Here is an 18,879-nt window from a genome sequence, read left to right as displayed (position 1 = left end):
CATAAATGGGGTTTGAGATCATTCAAGACAGAGCGTGTTCCGCCCCTTGAAAACCACGTTACTAGTTTTGTTATTCTATGATAAGAGTTCCCGTCTGAAGTTAAATTCACACTGGTACAGTCCGAACCACCTTCGCGATAAATTACTCTGCGTAAGGCTCTGGCTATAAGTATAGAAAAGTTACCTTTACATTTGAATTCTATTTTGAAATATCGTCGCTGGGGGATTTGTAAGCACCAGATGCTCCTTCTCTTCATCCATTTTAGTTTACAATAAAGGGTCTTTCAAACCATTTTCCAAGTTTTCTATTGTATTCTCAGACATAACGAGAAACCTTTTTATGTCTATTAAAGGTTTGGTCACAGTTTGCAGTCGTGAAAAATTTCAAACATTACACGCTCTTCATCATAACATAGCGACACATTCGAACTTAAAGTCATTGTAGTTTTCAAAAATGCATCACAACTGGTGAGTGATTGAAAGATTTTTCTTATTCACATAAATCATTATTTTGACTTCGTTTGGTAAAAATTTCTCTTGTTAAATTGGCCTAATCAAAACAAGTTAAAATTGCCTAACAGTCTGGAGAAACTGTATTGCGACTGTAGAAAAACAGCAACTATTTTTAGTCCAAAGGGATTTGAGTCCCTTCGTTTTGGCATTTTGCGTCGGGCTCCTATAAATGTCAGTTCATTTTTTAAACTGTTGCCACGAAATGTTAGAATCCTGCATTATATTTGAAAAAATTAAATAATGAAAAATCTGCATAAATGTATGTATATTTCTCGCACTGTGATAAAACAACGGTATCTAGAGCCATCCAATTGTGAATGACGTAATCCTACTGCGAATATAGGCATCTGAAATCCCAAATTTGAAATTTAGAATTTGTTTTATTACCGCTTTCATATTTCGTAAAACTTTGACGAATTTTTGAGTAACAAACTCAACGATTTAAAAGCGAGCAATGGCAACGCTCTACGGGAAAAAAAACCTTTTTATCTCCATCGCGTCGAACTGTGTATCGGAAATTCTAAAGATATGTTCATTTTAAAATTACATTGCGACAATTCTATTGAACTAAATTTTAAGGTTTAAGTGCAAAGAACATGATATTTAATAAATAAAGGTAACACACAAAACGTTAAAAAAAAAACGCCCCTTTGGACGTAAATTAAAATCTGAAACATTTCAGATTTTTTTTTATTATGTTGCAAATGCATTTGAACGAGATGCTATAGTTTCATTTTCAAACCTTACCTGAACCTTTACCTATTTGGTGCTACTTAAAATAAGGCATACAAACGCATTGTTACGCAGACGTTTGTATAATGTGATTAAATATAAAACTGAATAAATATTTCACTGACTATAAAAACTTTCAGAACATTTAACATTAACTATTTTCTGAAGCTTTATGCTCATTTCTAATACAGAAATCAAACTTTTACCTCTTTCAATCCAGTTACTCCAAGGAATGTTTCCATTTGACCAGCTGCTGACATTTGCTCCGTATCCTCCCCTGCAAAATTTGGAGAAAAATTCTAATTTGTGTAGTGTCAAATTTAATTTGCATAAAGTGTTATTCATAATATTATTCAAAACGTAAAATCAGCTAAATGGTACCAGTAGCAGACGATCGCACTGCAAATTTCAGAGTGTGCATATTATCTTGAAAAACTTTCTGAAGAGTCTTCACAATGGCTTGGAGTAATGTATCTGGTATATTAGTCTTGACAACTTCATCAATCACCCTTAAAAAAAGTATTTACGTATCAGTGAATTGTGCAAAGCAATTTATTTGATAATCTTGGAAATAAATTAATTGATTAAGACGTATTCATTCATTTTAAGAATATATTTCCAATAGAATTATTGAATAAAATTATTTTATTGTAGCAAAATATGCGAAGTATTTAAGAAGCATGAAAAGTAAAATTAATTTTAAATAACACGAAAACAAATTTAATTCTGTGTTTCCATGATGAATTGAATTTTTTTTCATTTACGGATATATATTAGATTTATATATAGCACTGTTCTAACATAGGTATTTGGACACAAAAATGAACGTTTTATGGGACGTGCAACGAAATAACGATATTTTTCTATATTTCTATTCTATGACTCAAATTATGTCAAAATGTCAATTTTTATAAAAATTGCTGATGCAGTTTCTAAAATATAGCTCTCAAAACTTTAGTTCCTGAGTGTTAATTGAATTTGGTATATATTTATTAATATCTCGTTTTTTTTAATTACACTTCCATGATTCCTTCTTTCCCAATTCGAAATTTAGATTCAATCCAAATAAAATTCGCAGATATTTTCTGATTTATTTTAAAAATTTGTATTTTTTGTAATTTTTATAAATTTTCGAAAATAATTTTTTAATTATATATCTATAATTTTTTTACCATCACCTTGAAGTAGATGTATTTCTAGGCAAGTCTTCAAAATATAGAGTCCATTTTTTCAAAATTTCTCAAGATATACGGAAATTTATGTATTGGTGAGTTTTGAAGTATGAGATATTTGTTAAAAGCTATAAATATTGCCAAATGTGGTTTGTGTACTTCGTTAAAATTAGTCGAAGTAATGAACGATGCACCTTTCTTCCGATGGAGCACAATGAAAGGGAAATGGGCTACTATAAATTAAGAATTTCGCCAAGGTTCTTCTTGGTGCAAACTGAAAAAAGTATGCCAAGATAAATTTTTAAATTCTTTATTTAATTTCTCCCCAAATTTTACAAATTTAAAATTTAGAATCAATTTCATTCGTAGAATCGAAATACAGAGAAAAATTGGTACGTCATTTCAGAAAAAGTCTGATTTTGTGTCAAGATACCTATATTAGAAAAATATAAATCTAATATATCTACTAAGTAGCACCTTCGAGGTATAAAAAACGCAAGTCCAATTTCGTCAATGGGCACTCATTGCTTTTGTTCTGTGTGCGCAGAGTGTACATTATAGTATTTATTAATCATGGCACGCATTTTTGGTAATATGGTACTAATCGTGTCGTATAAATATGAAGTTAAAAACTCTTTGGTGGTTTTATCTGAGTTTATACTACTTTGTATTTGTGAATACAATCTCGCATTTTAATTTCCCTCAATAAACCTAAAAGTGAGTTATCTGCCTAAGGGATTCCTTCGTGGAGAGCTGTCTAAGGAAAACTGAATTGTATACAAATTATATATGAGGACAATGCAGCCAGCCCGTTCCCTTGGAATCGAACCCCTGGCCAAACTAGAAGTGTTCAGCGATTTTTCCACTCTGCCGCTGGTGGATATTATCCAGACAGGAAACGCGAGGCATAAGCATAAAGATATTCTCGAAATCTTCACCACAGAACTGTGTTGTATGACTTATCTCACTTGTCTGATAAGTAACATCAGAACAAACCACGAAATTCATCGTGGCAAGAAGGCAAGATCGCGTTGAAAGTAAAATAAAGATTGCTTCTTGAAATGTTCGACCAAACGTTATCACTCTCAGATACGATAGTGATTGATAATAAGAAAAATCTAACTGTCACAAAATGTCAATCCAAAATTTCCTGCACTGCGAAAGCAGCTAAACCTTGGTGGACAGTTATTATAAAGTAGTATTTCTGCCAATAATCGAAGAACAACAGAACCAATAAGCATTTGAAATTATCACCTCAAACTGACACCAGATGTTTTCACATATGAATCTAACTTTCCATTTAGAAGTGATAACATCCAATGTATTAGATGATTTGCAAGTTCTAGACCTAACCCACAATATTATACGTCATGGGAAAAGCCCAGAGAAAGAAAGATACATGATAGTTTCATGATATTTTTCTGCACATAGAACTCCTTCTTTCGTAGAAATAAGGGATTGTGCGAATGATGTAGTTTTTAAAGAAGACAATGTTGCCTATGAATCGTTATTAATTTATTTTAAAGCCTGACAACAATTTAAAACGCAAAAACAGTAACACAGTCTAATCACGATCTAGTTAGAAATTCTTGGATTAGAAGTGTTTAATGTCACTGACAATCTGCAAATGAATATCAGTTCAAATAAAAATGAATTTTATTCATTTTTTTCCTAAAATATGTTAACTTCAATTCTTTAACAACAAATTTATTTATTGAAACTTTCGAGTTTAAATTAAAAAGGATATAAATTGTTGGAAGTTTCATTTATCTAATTTGCTGATGAAACTTATTATCTGTCAAAACTGATAGGCATGGACTATAGAACATTTCATAATAAAATTAAATTTTCATGATTTTGACAAATATCCTGAACCTGGAGGGCATACATAAATTACTTCTAATAAATTTATCAGCATACTATCTTCAGTAATTGTGTAGGATTTTCTTATTCCACATTTCTAAATTAGTGTATGTGGAAAAGAAGAGATAGATCTTACAATTGCTGCCTTACCTTTGACAAGCTTTTTTAGTATCTCCTGATGTTCTACCACTATTAAAAAGAAACAAACAATTATGTGGCTGCTATTGCATACATAATATGTAATGAAAATATATTACGAAGCGAAAAATTTTAGTCTAAATGTTAAAGAATTCTAAGACAGAAACGGTATGAGATACGAATAAGTTATGCAAAAGTAGAAACGTTTCGTAGAAAGACGTATGGTCCAAACGTTTAAAAATATCATTCTTATCGTTACATGTATTACCACATATTTAGATTATTCATTTTAGCATTTATTACTATCTCTAAGCTGCAAAACGCATTATAAAAATTCATGAAAATTACATTTTTATTCTTAATTTTATTATTTACTGAAGACGTCATATAAAATAAATATACAGTATAGATGTAATATTAGTACATTGTGATAGGTATCATCATACTTATATATAAACAGCTAAACCCTAAACAATGACGCACATTTCAAAACTGCTTTTGTCAAATGTCTGCTAATACATACCTTACTATTATTTTTTTAATTTACTCTCTCTTAACTAGAAATATAAATTTTTGTTATACGCTGATGGATATTTATTGCTACACCATAAAAAATTGCTACACCATAAAAAATGCAGTTAGTGCAATCATATATATTTCACAATATTTTATCACGAAAGGATGAAATAATTCTAAGTAAGTCTGAGATATAGAACATTCAGAAATCATCGTACCATTCTTCCTCCTCTTTAAATAATAACAGCTGTTATATGGCTGACATGGAATCGGACAGATTTTTGGATGGTAATTACGAGCACTGCAGTTAATGCGGCCAGAGTTCATCTTCATTCGTCGTATTAAGTAGCAAATGATGTTGAGTCAGTCTCTCTGCAAACGCTGACAGGATGTTTTCAGCTGGTAAGACATATGAATGCAACATGATTCAAGAAACATAGAGCAGCTTGGACAACATAGGGTTTCGCACTATCCTGTTAAAACTTGGGTCGACGGACATACCAAACACATGGCACAGCCACGCGCATTAAAATCTCATCAGTGTAGCAATGGATGCTCGGTGCACTGCATGTACGGGGTAGAAATGAACAGGATGTGTTTAAAATGGCATCTTATATCATCCACATGCTGAGCCAATCACCGATGATGAATGCCCAACCTTCCAAAGTTTGTTCTCTTCGATGCCTTTAAACATGGATTCGACAGCCAATAAGCTGTAAGTAAAGGTGGTATTCATCAGAAAAGATGTCGTTATTGGCATGTCCAGAATACGGGATATTGAACGCACTCTTGTATGTACTGATTCCTGTACTGTAAAGTCAATTAATTGGTTCCCTAGATGAAAATAGGTGGTGTTTGTGCGCAATGCTCTTTTATGCGCAGTTGTGACTAAAATAAATAACTCAGAAATAAGAATAATTATCTGAAGTTCTGTTTCATCCTGCAATATATTTATATTTTGAGAATACCAATATAAGGCCATTTAATACATTTTTAAAACATAATCCTCATCATTTAACTACAGCATTTTGTTTTCGGATTCTGCATATACAAACATGTTCTTCAAAAGACTTCGATTCTTTATGCACTTCTAGGTAGAAAATAATATTTATTTCAAACGCTCTTAAATATTAAGAGAATTAAAAGTGTGTTACGATAAAAGGCATTACATTAACAACATTCAAATATTTTACGAAGAATGTTATACTTACTATAATACATCTTCTAAATTCTTAATTTCTTTCAAAATATCTTTGGTAATAAAAGCTGCATAAGCAGATGTTGTCACAACAATACCATTTGGAACTATAAACTGAAAACGATAAATAAAACTTCAAAAATAGTTATAAGCAAAAAATACTGATATTTATATTCAGAAATATGACTATTCATTCGGAAACTAAAAATGTGAATCTGCGAAATATAATATGTTAATAGTGTGAGTATTTCCCTTTAACTTCAAATCTATTAAACTTTTTTATTAATTTGAAAGGTTATTTCCTTTTCTATGTTACAATATCGCAGTACGCTGAATTAGTTTTAAGTAATGGAGCTAATTTCGAACTTTGAGATAAAGCCTCTAAAATAATATTTTAAATCTTCCATCCATATGAATCATTGAACTGCATGTAATGACACATCCGTCTTAAATAACCAGTAATATCAACTCAATACTTTTAACTTTTTAAAGGTTGACTTACGTTAGGTTATTTGAATATAGTAAAGTCTCCAAGTCTACCTGCTTAAGAGCTTACCTGGATCGCACTTAGTTATACATAGGGAAAATCACAAAAACACAACTATTCAACCATCCGCCTGGATTCGAAGGTGATGGGTCAACGTTTTGCAAAAGAAAATCAGAATTGCTCGGAAGGTTAATTCATTACACTAAGGATCTCATTCTAATTTTAAAATATATAATTATTAATTTAATAGGGAGATCGGAAAGTAATGTCGTTTATGCGCATGTGGACAACAACATGCTAAGGGCAGAAGTGGAAGCAAATCCATGTCAAACATTCTTAACCAACTTTGGTCGACCATCCAAAAACATTTAAAGCAGAATGGAAAAATAAGCAAAGCAGGTGTTTGTGTCCCTCATAATCTGTCCGAAGAGAAGAAAGCCAACCGATCCATCACATGCAACGTATTGCTTCAACGGCACCATACAAAACGGTTTTTTGATCATTTGATTACTGGAGACGAAAAATGGGTTCTATATGATAATCCAAAACGCAAAAGGCAGTTTTAATAAGGGTTACAAAGGGTTTACATCCCAAAAAGGAGTTTCTGTGTGTTTGGTGGAGTATTCGCAAATTGTTCATTTTGAATTGCTGAAACCTGGACAAACTGTTAACGCAGATCTTTATTGTGAACAATTGGATCGAGTGAACCAATCTTTAATCGAAAAATATCGGGCGATTGTCAATAGAAAAGGCATCATTCTGCAACACGACAATGCAAGACCGCACTGTGCAAGACGGACACTGGAAAAAATGAATGAATTGGGATAGTAGGTGCTGCATCAACCACCATACTCGCCTGATATCGTACATTCGGATTTCCATTTATTCCGATCCCTACAACACTTTCTTAGTGCCAAAAAAGTTTAAAATTTGAATGATGTCCAAAATGCCATCTTGAGATATTTTACTAAAAAACCAATATCGGTCCGGGGTGTGCAAATCTGCACACTAGATGGCAAAAGGTTGTTGATAACGAGGGTGATTACATTATTGATTTAAAAAAAAACATGTTAAAATTTATTCGTATGAATTTAATGTAAGAAAGCGACATTACTTTCCGGTCTCCCTATTACAAGTATTAGGTCATAGCAACATGCAAAGAAATTTGCATATGCTTGTTATAGCAATGTGCATATGATATAGTAATATGCATATATTTGTTATAGCAAATATGCATAAAGTTGTTTACCGTACTATCATCTTGTCGCTGTTGGTGTCGTGCCTATCATAAAGGCTATTGAAATAATACCATGGGCGAAGTTGAGCCTGGCAACCTGCAAAATGTTATCGTCGTAAAATTTTGTCGTAGGTCTCTTAAACGACACTTCAATTTTTAACAACTCAGCAAGGATTTACGAGATCATCTTGTCTATAAACTAAAGTAAAAACACGCTTCTTCTGTATGGTTGTTTAAAAAAAACACTCTGTATCTAAGTCCTTAGTTGGGTGAGTATCTGTATATATGAAAAAAATAAACCCTGATGATATTAAGTAAAGGAAAAAGTATTAATTGCAAATTTTATTTTGGGAGAAGGCTTGCAATTCAACTGTACCGCTTTCTTCAACTACAAATAAATATCCTCAATTATCTAGTATTAATTAATTTCTTCTGTATGGTTGTTTTAAAAAAACACTCTGTATCTAAGTCCTTAGTTGGGTTAGTATTTGTCTATATGAAAAAAATAAACGCTGATGATATTAAGTAAAAGAAAAAATATTAATTGCAAATTTTATTTTGGGAAAACGCTTGCAATTCAACTGTACCGCTTTCTTCAACTACAACTAAATATCCTAAATTATCTAGTATTAATTAATTTCTTCTGTATGGCTTCTTCTGTATGGTTGTTTTAAAAAAACACTCTGTATCTAAGTCCTTAGTTGGGTTAGTATCTGTATATATGAAAAAAATAAACGCTGATGATATTAAGTAAAAGAAAAAGTATTAATCGCAAATTTTATTTTGGGAGAAGGCTTGCAATTCAACTGTACCGCTTTCTTCAACTACAACTAAATATCCTAAATTATCTAGTATTAATTAATTTCTTCTGTATGGCTTCTTCTGTATGGTTGTCTTAAAAAAACACTCTGTATCTAAGTCCTTAGTTGGGTTAGTATCTGTATATATGAAAAAAATAAACGCTGATGATATTAAGTAAAAGAAAAAATATTAATTGCAAATTTTATTTTGGGAAAAGGCTTGCAATTCAACTGTACCGCTTTCTTCAACTACAACTAAATATCCTAAATTATCTAGTATTAATTAATTTCTTCTGCATGGCTTCTTCTGTATAGTTGTTTTAAAAAAACACTCTGTATCTAAGTCCTTAGTTGGGTTAGTATCTGTATATATGAAAAAAATAAACGCTGATGATATTAAGTAAAAGAAAAAGTATTAATTGCAAATTTTATTTTAGGCAAAAGCTTGCAATTCTACTGTACCGCTTTCTTCAACTACAACTAAATATCCTAAATTATCTAGTATTAATTAATTTCTTCTGTATGGCTTCTTCTGTATGGTTGTTTTAAAAAAACACTCTGTATCTAAGTCCTTAGTTGGGTTAGTATCTGTATATATGAAAAAAATAAACGCTGATGATATTAAGTAAAAGAAAAAGTATTAATTGCAAATTTTATTTTGGGAGAAGGCTTGCAATTCTATTGTACCGCTTTCTTCAACTACAACTAAATATCCTAAATTATCTAGTATTAATTAATTTCTTCTGTATGGCTTCTTCTATATGGTTGTTTTAAAAAAACACTCTGTATCTAAGTCCTTAGTTGGGTTAGTATCTGTATATATGAAAAAAAATAAACGCTGATGATATTAAGTAAAAGAAAAAGTATTAATCGCAAATTTTATTTTGGGAGAAGGCTTGCAATTCTACTGTACCGCTTTCTTCAACTACAACTAAATATCCTAAATTATCTAGTATTAATTAATTTCTTCTGTACGGCTTCTTCTGTATGGTTGTTTTAAAAAAACACTCTGTATCAAAGTCCTTAGTTGGGTTAGTATCTGTATATATGAAAAAATAAACGCTGATGATATTAAGTAAAAGAAAAAATATTAATTGCAAATTTTATTTTGGGAAAAGGCTTGCAATTCAACTGTACCGCTTTCTTCAACTACAACTAAATATCCTAAATTATCTAGTATTAATTAATTTCTTCTGTATGGCTTCTTCTGTATGGTTGTTTTAAAAAAACACTCTGTATCTAAGTCCTTAGTTGGGTTAGTATCTGTATATATGAAAAAAATAAACGCTGATGATATTAAGTAAAAGAAAAAGTATTAATTGCAAATTTTATTTTGGGAGAAGGCTTGCAATTCTACTGTACCGCTTTCTTCAACTACAACTAAATATCCTAAATTATCTAGTATTAATTAATTTCTTCTGTACGGCTTCTTCTGTATGGTTGTTTTAAAAAAACACTCTGTATCAAAGTCCTTAGTTGGGTTAGTATCTGTATATATGAAAAAAATAAACGCTGATGATATTAAGTAAAAGAAAAAGTATTAATTGCAAATTTTATTTTGGGAGAAGGCTTGCAATTCTACTGTACCGCTTTCTTCAACTACAACTAAATATCCTAAATTATCTAGTATTAATTAATTTCTTCTGTATGGCTTCTTCTATATGGTTGTTTTAAAAAAACACTCTGTATCTAAGTCCTTAGTTGGGTTAGTATCTGTATATATGAAAAAAATAAACGCTGATGATATTAAGTAAAAGAAAAAGTATTAATCGCAAATTTTATTTTGGGAGAAGGCTTGCAATTCTACTGTACCGCTTTCTTCAACTACAACTAAATATCCTAAATTATCTAGTATTAATTAATTTCTTCTGTATGGTTGTTTTAAAAAAACACTCTGTATCAAAGTCCTTAGTTGGGTTAGTATCTGTATATATGAAAAAAATAAACGCTGATGATATTAAGTAAAAGAAAAAATATTAATTGCAAATTTTATTTTGGGAAAAGGCTTGCAATTCAACTGTACCGCTTTCTTCAACTACAACTAAATATCCTAAATTATCTAGTATTAATTAATTTCTTCTGTATGGCTTCTTCTGTATGGTTGTTTTAAAAAAACACTCTGTATCTAAGTCCTTAGTTGGGTTAGTATCTGTATATATGAAAAAAATAAACGCTGATGATATTAAGTAAAAGAAAAAGTATTAATTGCAAATTTTATTTTGGGAGAAGGCTTGCAATTCTACTGTACCGCTTTCTTCAACTACAACTAAATATCCTAAATTATCTAGTATTAATTAATTTCTTCTGTACGGCTTCTTCTGTATGGTTGTTTTAAAAAAACACTCTGTATCTAAGTCCTTAGTTGGGTTAGTATCTGTATATATGAAAAAAATAAACGCTGATGATATTAAGTAAAAGAAAAAATATTAATCGCAAATTTTATTTTGGGAGAAGGCTTGCAATTCTACTGTACCGCTTTCTTCAACTACAACTATATATCCTAAATTATCTAGTATTAATTAATTTCTTCTGTACGGCTTCTTCTGTATGGTTGTTTTAAAAAAACACTCTGTATCAAAGTCCTTAGTTGGGTTAGTATCTGTATATATGAAAAAAATAAACGCTGATGATATTAAGTAAAAGAAAAAATATTAATTGCAAATTTTATTTTGGGAAAACGCTTGCAATTCTACTGTACCGCTTTCTTCAACTACAACTAAATATCCTAAATTATCTAGTATTAATTAATTTCTTCTGTACGGCTTCTTCTGTATGGTTGTTTTAAAAAAACACTCTGTATCAAAGTCCTTAGTTGGGTTAGTATCTGTATATATGAAAAAAATAAACGCTGATGATATTAAGTAAAAGAAAAAGTATTAATTGCAAATTTTATTTTGGGAGAAGGCTTGCAATTCTACTGTACCGCTTTCTTCAACTACAACTAAATATCCTAAATTATCTAATATTAATTAATTTCTTCGGTATGGCTTCTTCTATATGGTTGTTTTAAAAAAACACTCTGTATCTAAGTCTTTAGTTGGGTTAGTATCTGTATATATGAAAAAAATAAACGCTGATGATATTAAGTAAAAGAAAAAGTATTAATCGCAAATTTTATTTTGGGAGAAGGCTTGCAATTCTACTGTACCGCTTTCTTCAACTACAACTAAATATCCTAAATTATCTAGTATTAATTAATTTCTTCTGTACGGCTTCTTCTGTATGGTTGTTTTAAAAAAACACTCTGTATCAAAGTCCTTAGTTGGGTTAGTATCTGTATATATGAAAAAAATAAACGCTGATGATATTAAGTAAAAGAAAAAATATTAATTGCAAATTTTATTTTGGGAAAACGCTTGCAATTCAACTGTACCGCTTTCTTCAACTACAACTAAATATCCTAAATTATCTAGTATTAATTAATTTCTTCTGTATGGCTTCTTCTGTATGGTTGTTTTAAAAAAACACTCTGTATCTAAGTCCTTAGTTGGGTTAGTATCTGTATATATGAAAAAAATAAACGCTGATGATATTAAGTAAAAGAAAAAGTATTAATTGCAAATTTTATTTTCGGAGAAGGCTTGCAATTCTACTGTACCGCTTTCTTCAACTACAACTAAATATCCTAAATTATCTAGTATTAATTAATTTCTTCTGTATGGCTTCTTCTATATGGTTGTTTTAAAAAAACACTCTGTATCAAAGTCCTTAGTTGGGTTAGTATCTGTATATATGAAAAAAATAAACGCTGATGATATTAAGTAAAAGAAAAAATATTAATCGCAAATTTTATTTTGGGAGAAGGCTTGCAATTCTACTGTACCGCTTTCTTCAACTACAACTAAATATCCTAAATTATCTAGTATTAATTAATTTCTTCTGTACGGCTTCTTCTGTATGGTTGTTTTAAAAAAACACTCTGTATCAAAGTCCTTAGTTGGGTTAGTATCTGTATATATGAAAAAAATAAACGCTGATGATATTAAGTAAAAGAAAAAGTATTAATTGCAAATTTTATTTTGGGAGAAGGCTTGCAATTCTACTGTACCGCTTTCTTCAACTACAACTAAATATCCTAAATTATCTAATATTAATTAATTTCTTCGGTATGGCTTCTTCTATATGGTTGTTTTAAAAAAACACTCTGTATCTAAGTCTTTAGTTGGGTTAGTATCTGTATATATGAAAAAAATAAACGCTGATGATATTAAGTAAAAGAAAAAGTATTAATCGCAAATTTTATTTTGGGAGAAGGCTTGCAATTCTACTGTACCGCTTTCTTCAACTACAACTAAATATCCTAAATTATCTAGTATTAATTAATTTCTTCTGTACGGCTTCTTCTGTATGGTTGTTTTAAAAAAACACTCTGTATCAAAGTCCTTAGTTGGGTTAGTATCTGTATATATGAAAAAAATAAACGCTGATGATATTAAGTAAAAGAAAAAATATTAATTGCAAATTTTATTTTGGGAAAACGCTTGCAATTCAACTGTACCGCTTTCTTCAACTACAACTAAATATCCTAAATTATCTAGTATTAATTAATTTCTTCTGTATGGCTTCTTCTGTATGGTTGTTTTAAAAAAACACTCTGTATCTAAGTCCTTAGTTGGGTTAGTATCTGTATATATGAAAAAAATAAACGCTGATGATATTAAGTAAAAGAAAAAGTATTAATTGCAAATTTTATTTTCGGAGAAGGCTTGCAATTCTACTGTACCGCTTTCTTCAACTACAACTAAATATCCTAAATTATCTAGTATTAATTAATTTCTTCTGTATGGCTTCTTCTATATGGTTGTTTTAAAAAAACACTCTGTATCAAAGTCCTTAGTTGGGTTAGTATCTGTATATATGAAAAAAATAAACGCTGATGATATTAAGTAAAAGAAAAAATATTAATCGCAAATTTTATTTTGGGAGAAGGCTTGCAATTCTACTTTACCGCTTTCTTCAACTACAACTAAATATCCTAAATTATCTAGTATTAATTAATTTCTTCTGTACGGCTTCTTCTGTATGGTTGTTTTAAAAAGCACTCTGTATCAAAGTCCTTAGTTGGGTTAGTATCTGTATATATGAAAAAAATAAACGCTGATGATATTAAGTAAAAGAAAAAGTATTAATTGCAAATTTTATTTTGGGCGAAGGCTTGCAATTCTACTGTACCGCTTTCTTCAACTACAACTAAATATCCTAAGTTATCTAGTATTAATTAATTTCTTCTGTATGGCTTCTTCTGTATGGTTGTTTTAAAAAAACACTCTGTATCTAAGTCCTTAGTTGGGTTAGTATCTGTATATATGAAAAAAATAAACGCTGATGATATTAAGTAAAAGAAAAAGTATTAATTGCAAATTTTATTTTGGGAGAAGGCTTGCAATTCTACTGTACCGCTTTCTTCAACTACAACTAAATATCCTAAATTATCTAGTATTAATTAATTTCTTCTGTTCGGCTTCTTCTGTATGGTTGTTTTAAAAAAACACTCTGTATCAAAGTCCTTAGTTGGGTTAGTATCTGTATATATGAAAAAAATAAACGCTGATGATATTAAGTAAAAGAAAAAATATTAATTGCAAATTTTATTTTGGGAAAAGGCTTGCAATTCAACTGTACCGCTTTCTTCAACTACAACTAAATATCCTAAATTATCTAATATTAATTAATTTCTTCTGTATGGCTTCTTCTATATGGTTGTTTTAAAAAAACACTCTGTATCTAAGTCCTTATTTGGGTTAGTATCTGTATATATGAAAAAAATAAACGCTGATGATATTAAGTAAAAGAAAAAGTATTAATCGCAAATTTTATTTTGGGAGATGGCTTGCAATTCTACTGTACCGCTTTCTTCAACTACAACTAAATATCCTAAATTATCTAGTATTAATTAATTTCTTCTGTACGGCTTCTTCTGTATGGTTGTTTTAAAAAAACACTCTGTATCAAAGTCCTTAGTTGGGTTAGTATCTGTATATATGAAAAAAATAAACGCTGATGATATTAAGTAAAAGAAAAAATATTAATTGCAAATTTTATTTTGGGAGAAGGCTTGCAATTCTACTGTACCGCTTTCTTCAACTACAACTAAATATCCTAAATTATCTAGTATTAATTAATTTCTTCTGTACGGCTTCTTCTGTATGGTTGTTTTAAAAAAACACTCTGTATCAAAGTCCTTAGTTGGGTTAGTATCTGTATATATGAAAAAAATAAACGCTGATGATATTAAGTAAAAGAAAAAATATTAATCGCAAATTTTATTTTGGGAGAAGGCTTGCAATTCTACTGTACCGCTTTCTTCAACTACAACTAAATATCCTAAATTATCTAGTATTAATTAATTTCTTCTGTACGGCTTCTTCTGTATGGTTGTTTTAAAAAAACACTCTGTATCAAAGTCCTTAGTTGGGTTAGTATCTGTATATATGAAAAAAATAAACGCTGATGATATTAAGTAAAAGAAAAAATATTAATTGCAAATTTTATTTTGGGAAAACGCTTGCAATTCAACTGTACCGCTTTCTTCAACTACAACTAAATATCCTAAATTATCTAGTATTAATTAATTTCTTCTGTATGGCTTCTTCTATATGGTTGTTTTAAAAAAACACTCTGTATCAAAGTCCTTAGTTGGGTTAGTATCTGTATATATGAAAAAAATAAACGCTGATGATATTAAGTAAAAGAAAAAGTATTAATCGCAAATTTTATTTTGGGAGATGGCTTGCAATTCTACTGTACCGCTTTCTTCAACTACAACTAAATATCCTAAATTATCTAGTATTAATTAATTTCTTCTGTACGGCTTCTTCTGTATGGTTGTTTTAAAAAAACACTCTGTATCAAAGTCCTTAGTTGGGTTAGTATCTGTATATATGAAAAAAATAAACGCTGATGATATTAAGTAAAAGAAAAAATATTAATTGCAAATTTTATTTTGGGAGAAGGCTTGCAATTCTACTGTACCGCTTTCTTCAACTACAACTAAATATCCTAAATTATCTAGTATTAATTAATTTCTTCTGTACGGCTTCTTCTGTATGGTTGTTTTAAAAAAACACTCTGTATCAAAGTCCTTAGTTGGGTTAGTATCTGTATATATGAAAAAAATAAACGCTGATGATATTAAGTAAAAGAAAAAATATTAATCGCAAATTTTATTTTGGGAGAAGGCTTGCAATTCTACTGTACCGCTTTCTTCAACTACAACTAAATATCCTAAATTATCTAGTATTAATTAATTTCTTCTGTACGGCTTCTTCTGTATGGTTGTTTTAAAAAAACACTCTGTATCAAAGTCCTTAGTTGGGTTAGTATCTGTATATATGAAAAAAATAAACGCTGATGATATTAAGTAAAAGAAAAAATATTAATTGCAAATTTTATTTTGGGAAAACGCTTGCAATTCAACTGTACCGCTTTCTTCAACTACAACTAAATATCCTAAATTATCTAGTATTAATTAATTTCTTCTGTATGGCTTCTTCTATATGGTTGTTTTAAAAAAACACTCTGTATCAAAGTCCTTAGTTGGGTTAGTATCTGTATATATGAAAAAAATAAACGCTGATGATATTAAGTAAAAGAAAAAATATGAAAAAATATTAATCGCAAATTTTATTTTGGGAGAAGGCTTGCAATTCTACTTTACCGCTTTCTTCAACTACAACTAAATATCCTAAATTATCTAGTATTAATTAATTTCTTCTGTACGGCTTCTTCTGTATGGTTGTTTTAAAAAGCACTCTGTATCAAAGTCCTTAGTTGGGTTAGTATCTGTATATATGAAAAAAATAAACGCTGATGATATTAAGTAAAAGAAAAAGTATTAATTGCAAATTTTATTTTGGGCGAAGGCTTGCAATTCTACTGTACCGCTTTCTTCAACTACAACTAAATATCCTAAGTTATCTAGTATTAATTAATTTCTTCTGTATGGCTTCTTCTGTATGGTTGTTTTAAAAAAACACTCTGTATCTAAGTCCTTAGTTGGGTTAGTATCTGTATATATGAAAAAAATAAACGCTGATGATATTAAGTAAAAGAAAAAGTATTAATTGCAAATTTTATTTTGGGAGAAGGCTTGCAATTCTACTGTACCGCTTTCTTCAACTACAACTAAATATCCTAAATTATCTAGTATTAATTAATTTCTTCTGTACGGCTTCTTCTGTATGGTTGTTTTAAAAAAACACTCTGTATCAAAGTCCTTAGTTGGGTTAGTATCTGTATATATGAAAAAAATAAACGCTGATGATATTAAGTAAAAGAAAAAATATTAATTGCAAATTTTATTTTGGGAAAAGGCTTGCAATTCAACTGTACCGCTTTCTTCAACTACAACTAAATATCCTAAATTATCTAGTATTAATTAATTTCTTCTGTATGGCTTCTTCTGTATGGTTGTTTTAAAAAAACACTCTGTATCTAAGTCCTTAGTTGGGTTAGTATCTGTATATATGAAAAAAATAAACGCTGATGATATTAAGTAAAAGAAAAAGTATTAATTGCAAATTTTATTTTGGGAGAAGGTTTGCAATTCTACTGTACCGCTTTCTTCAACTACAACTAAATATCCTAAATTATCTAGTATTAATTAATTTCTTCTGTACGGCTTCTTCTGTATGGTTGTTTTAAAAAAACACTCTGTATCAAAGTCCTTAGTTGGGTTAGTATCTGTATATATGAAAAAAATAAACGCTGATGATATTAAGTAAAAGAAAAAATATTAATCGCAAATTTTATTTTGGGAGAAGGCTTGCAATTCTACTGTACCGCTTTCTTCAACTACAACTAAATATCCTAAATTATCTAGTATTAATTAATTTCTTCTGTACGGCTTCTTCTGTATGGTTGTTTTAAAAAAACACTCTGTATCAAAGTCCTTAGTTGGGTTAGTATCTGTATATATGAAAAAAATAAACACTGATGATATTAAGTAAAAGAAAAAGTATTAATTGCAAATTTTATTTTGGGATAAGGCTTGCAATTCAACTGTACCGCTTTCTTCAACTACAACTAAATATCCTAAATTATCTAGTATTAATTTATTTCTTGTTCTATTACATTCTCTTTTTATTTTATTTCTTGTTCTATTACATTCTCTTTTTATTTTATTTCTTGCTCTATTAGTTGCTTTATTTATTTTATCACTTGCTTTACATCTTTCGCTATTTCATTCAGTTTCAACAGAGGTGCCGCCCAAACGGGATAATGGCTAGTGACTTTGATTGCCATACCGAAGGGGCTGGTTCGAATCCCTAAGAAGGCACAGATGTTTAGAAACGCATAGTGTCCTTACGGCATGGAAGCACTCAAAATATATGGCGAGGCGAACGTCCTCTTGTGTGATTTGGTGGTAGGGAAAGCGGGGTGGGAGACTGTTGGATCCAATCCTCCGAGAAGCTGTCCCTCAAAACTGGGGTGAAACTAGGGAAAATCGTACTATCGCCTCTATGGAGTTCAAGGCTTTTGCCAACGACAGGCGTAATCTTGTGCTACTTGCCACGATGAATTTCGTGGCATGTTCGATAAGATCAGACTAGTGAGATCAGGCATGACAAGAACAACAATTTAAACAAAAAGCAAATAAAAGAAATTTCGTCAAATCTTCTTCAAGTTTCTCACCTTCTTCAAGATCAGCTTAAGTTTCCTAACGTTAAAGATATTAGAAATGAGTGAGGCTTTAAAGAATATCGAATTCATATTTGAAGAAAATTTCACTTTTATTCACAAATGAATATCTTAAATTTTGTCAGAAATGTTGTCGTTGTTACTGTTAGGGTGAATGCATTGCTTTCGAAAATCTGTAATTTCTCTATCTGTTTTTGGTACTTGCATTTCATTTGGTTACAGCAGAAGAAGGCGGTAGCACTGAATGTCTGAGAGTGCATACAGAAATGGAAATCAATGAATTTTCGAGAACTCACTAGTAGTTATCACAAGCAGTCTATACTGGAGGAAGGATAACAAAAAGAAGCGAAGTAGGTTGTGCCTTGTAGTAGGTTGTGACCATTTAATGCTAACTGAAGAAAACAACGTTGAATTACCGAGAGCGCTTTTGTGAAAATCAAATCTCGTTCAATTAACGTCCAATACCTTGTGCTCAATCCTACCGATTTTCGCTTAATATGCCATTCTTTCCCACTTTAAAAGCATAATTTCTTTCCTCAATTACAAAGCCGTTTTGCTCTGGATTATATGTTTAATAAGATTTT

The 18,879-nt window shown here is 30.2% G+C and overlaps 1 protein-coding gene across 2 annotated transcripts in view; it reads right to left on the bottom strand.

The window, feature by feature from the left end:
* LOC118181831 (uncharacterized) overlaps window positions 1–18,879 on the bottom strand; it is a 118,091-nt gene that overhangs the window by 61,752 nt on the left and 37,460 nt on the right. For both annotated transcript variants that reach the window (XR_015041803.1, XM_035351033.2), the window contains exons 13-16: window positions 6,146–6,246; window positions 4,431–4,469; window positions 1,627–1,754; window positions 1,452–1,522 (exon numbers count right to left, since the gene is read on the bottom strand). Coding sequence is in view for 1 of the 2 variants with exons in the window: in XM_035351033.2 (XP_035206924.1) it covers window positions 1,452–1,522; window positions 1,627–1,754; window positions 4,431–4,469; window positions 6,146–6,246 (339 nt within the window). In the remaining variant the exon portion in view is untranslated. The remainder of the gene's footprint in view (window positions 1–1,451; window positions 1,523–1,626; window positions 1,755–4,430; window positions 4,470–6,145; window positions 6,247–18,879) is intronic.

This window comes from Stegodyphus dumicola, chromosome 6 (genome assembly GCF_044657685.1).
Source record: "Stegodyphus dumicola isolate Sdum_Otavi_A_Nest chromosome 6, ASM4465768v1".
In the NCBI taxonomy this organism is placed as follows: domain Eukaryota; kingdom Metazoa; phylum Arthropoda; class Arachnida; order Araneae; family Eresidae; genus Stegodyphus; species Stegodyphus dumicola.
Note: the sequence above shows the minus strand (reverse complement) of the source record. Positions and strands in the feature narration are given on the sequence as shown.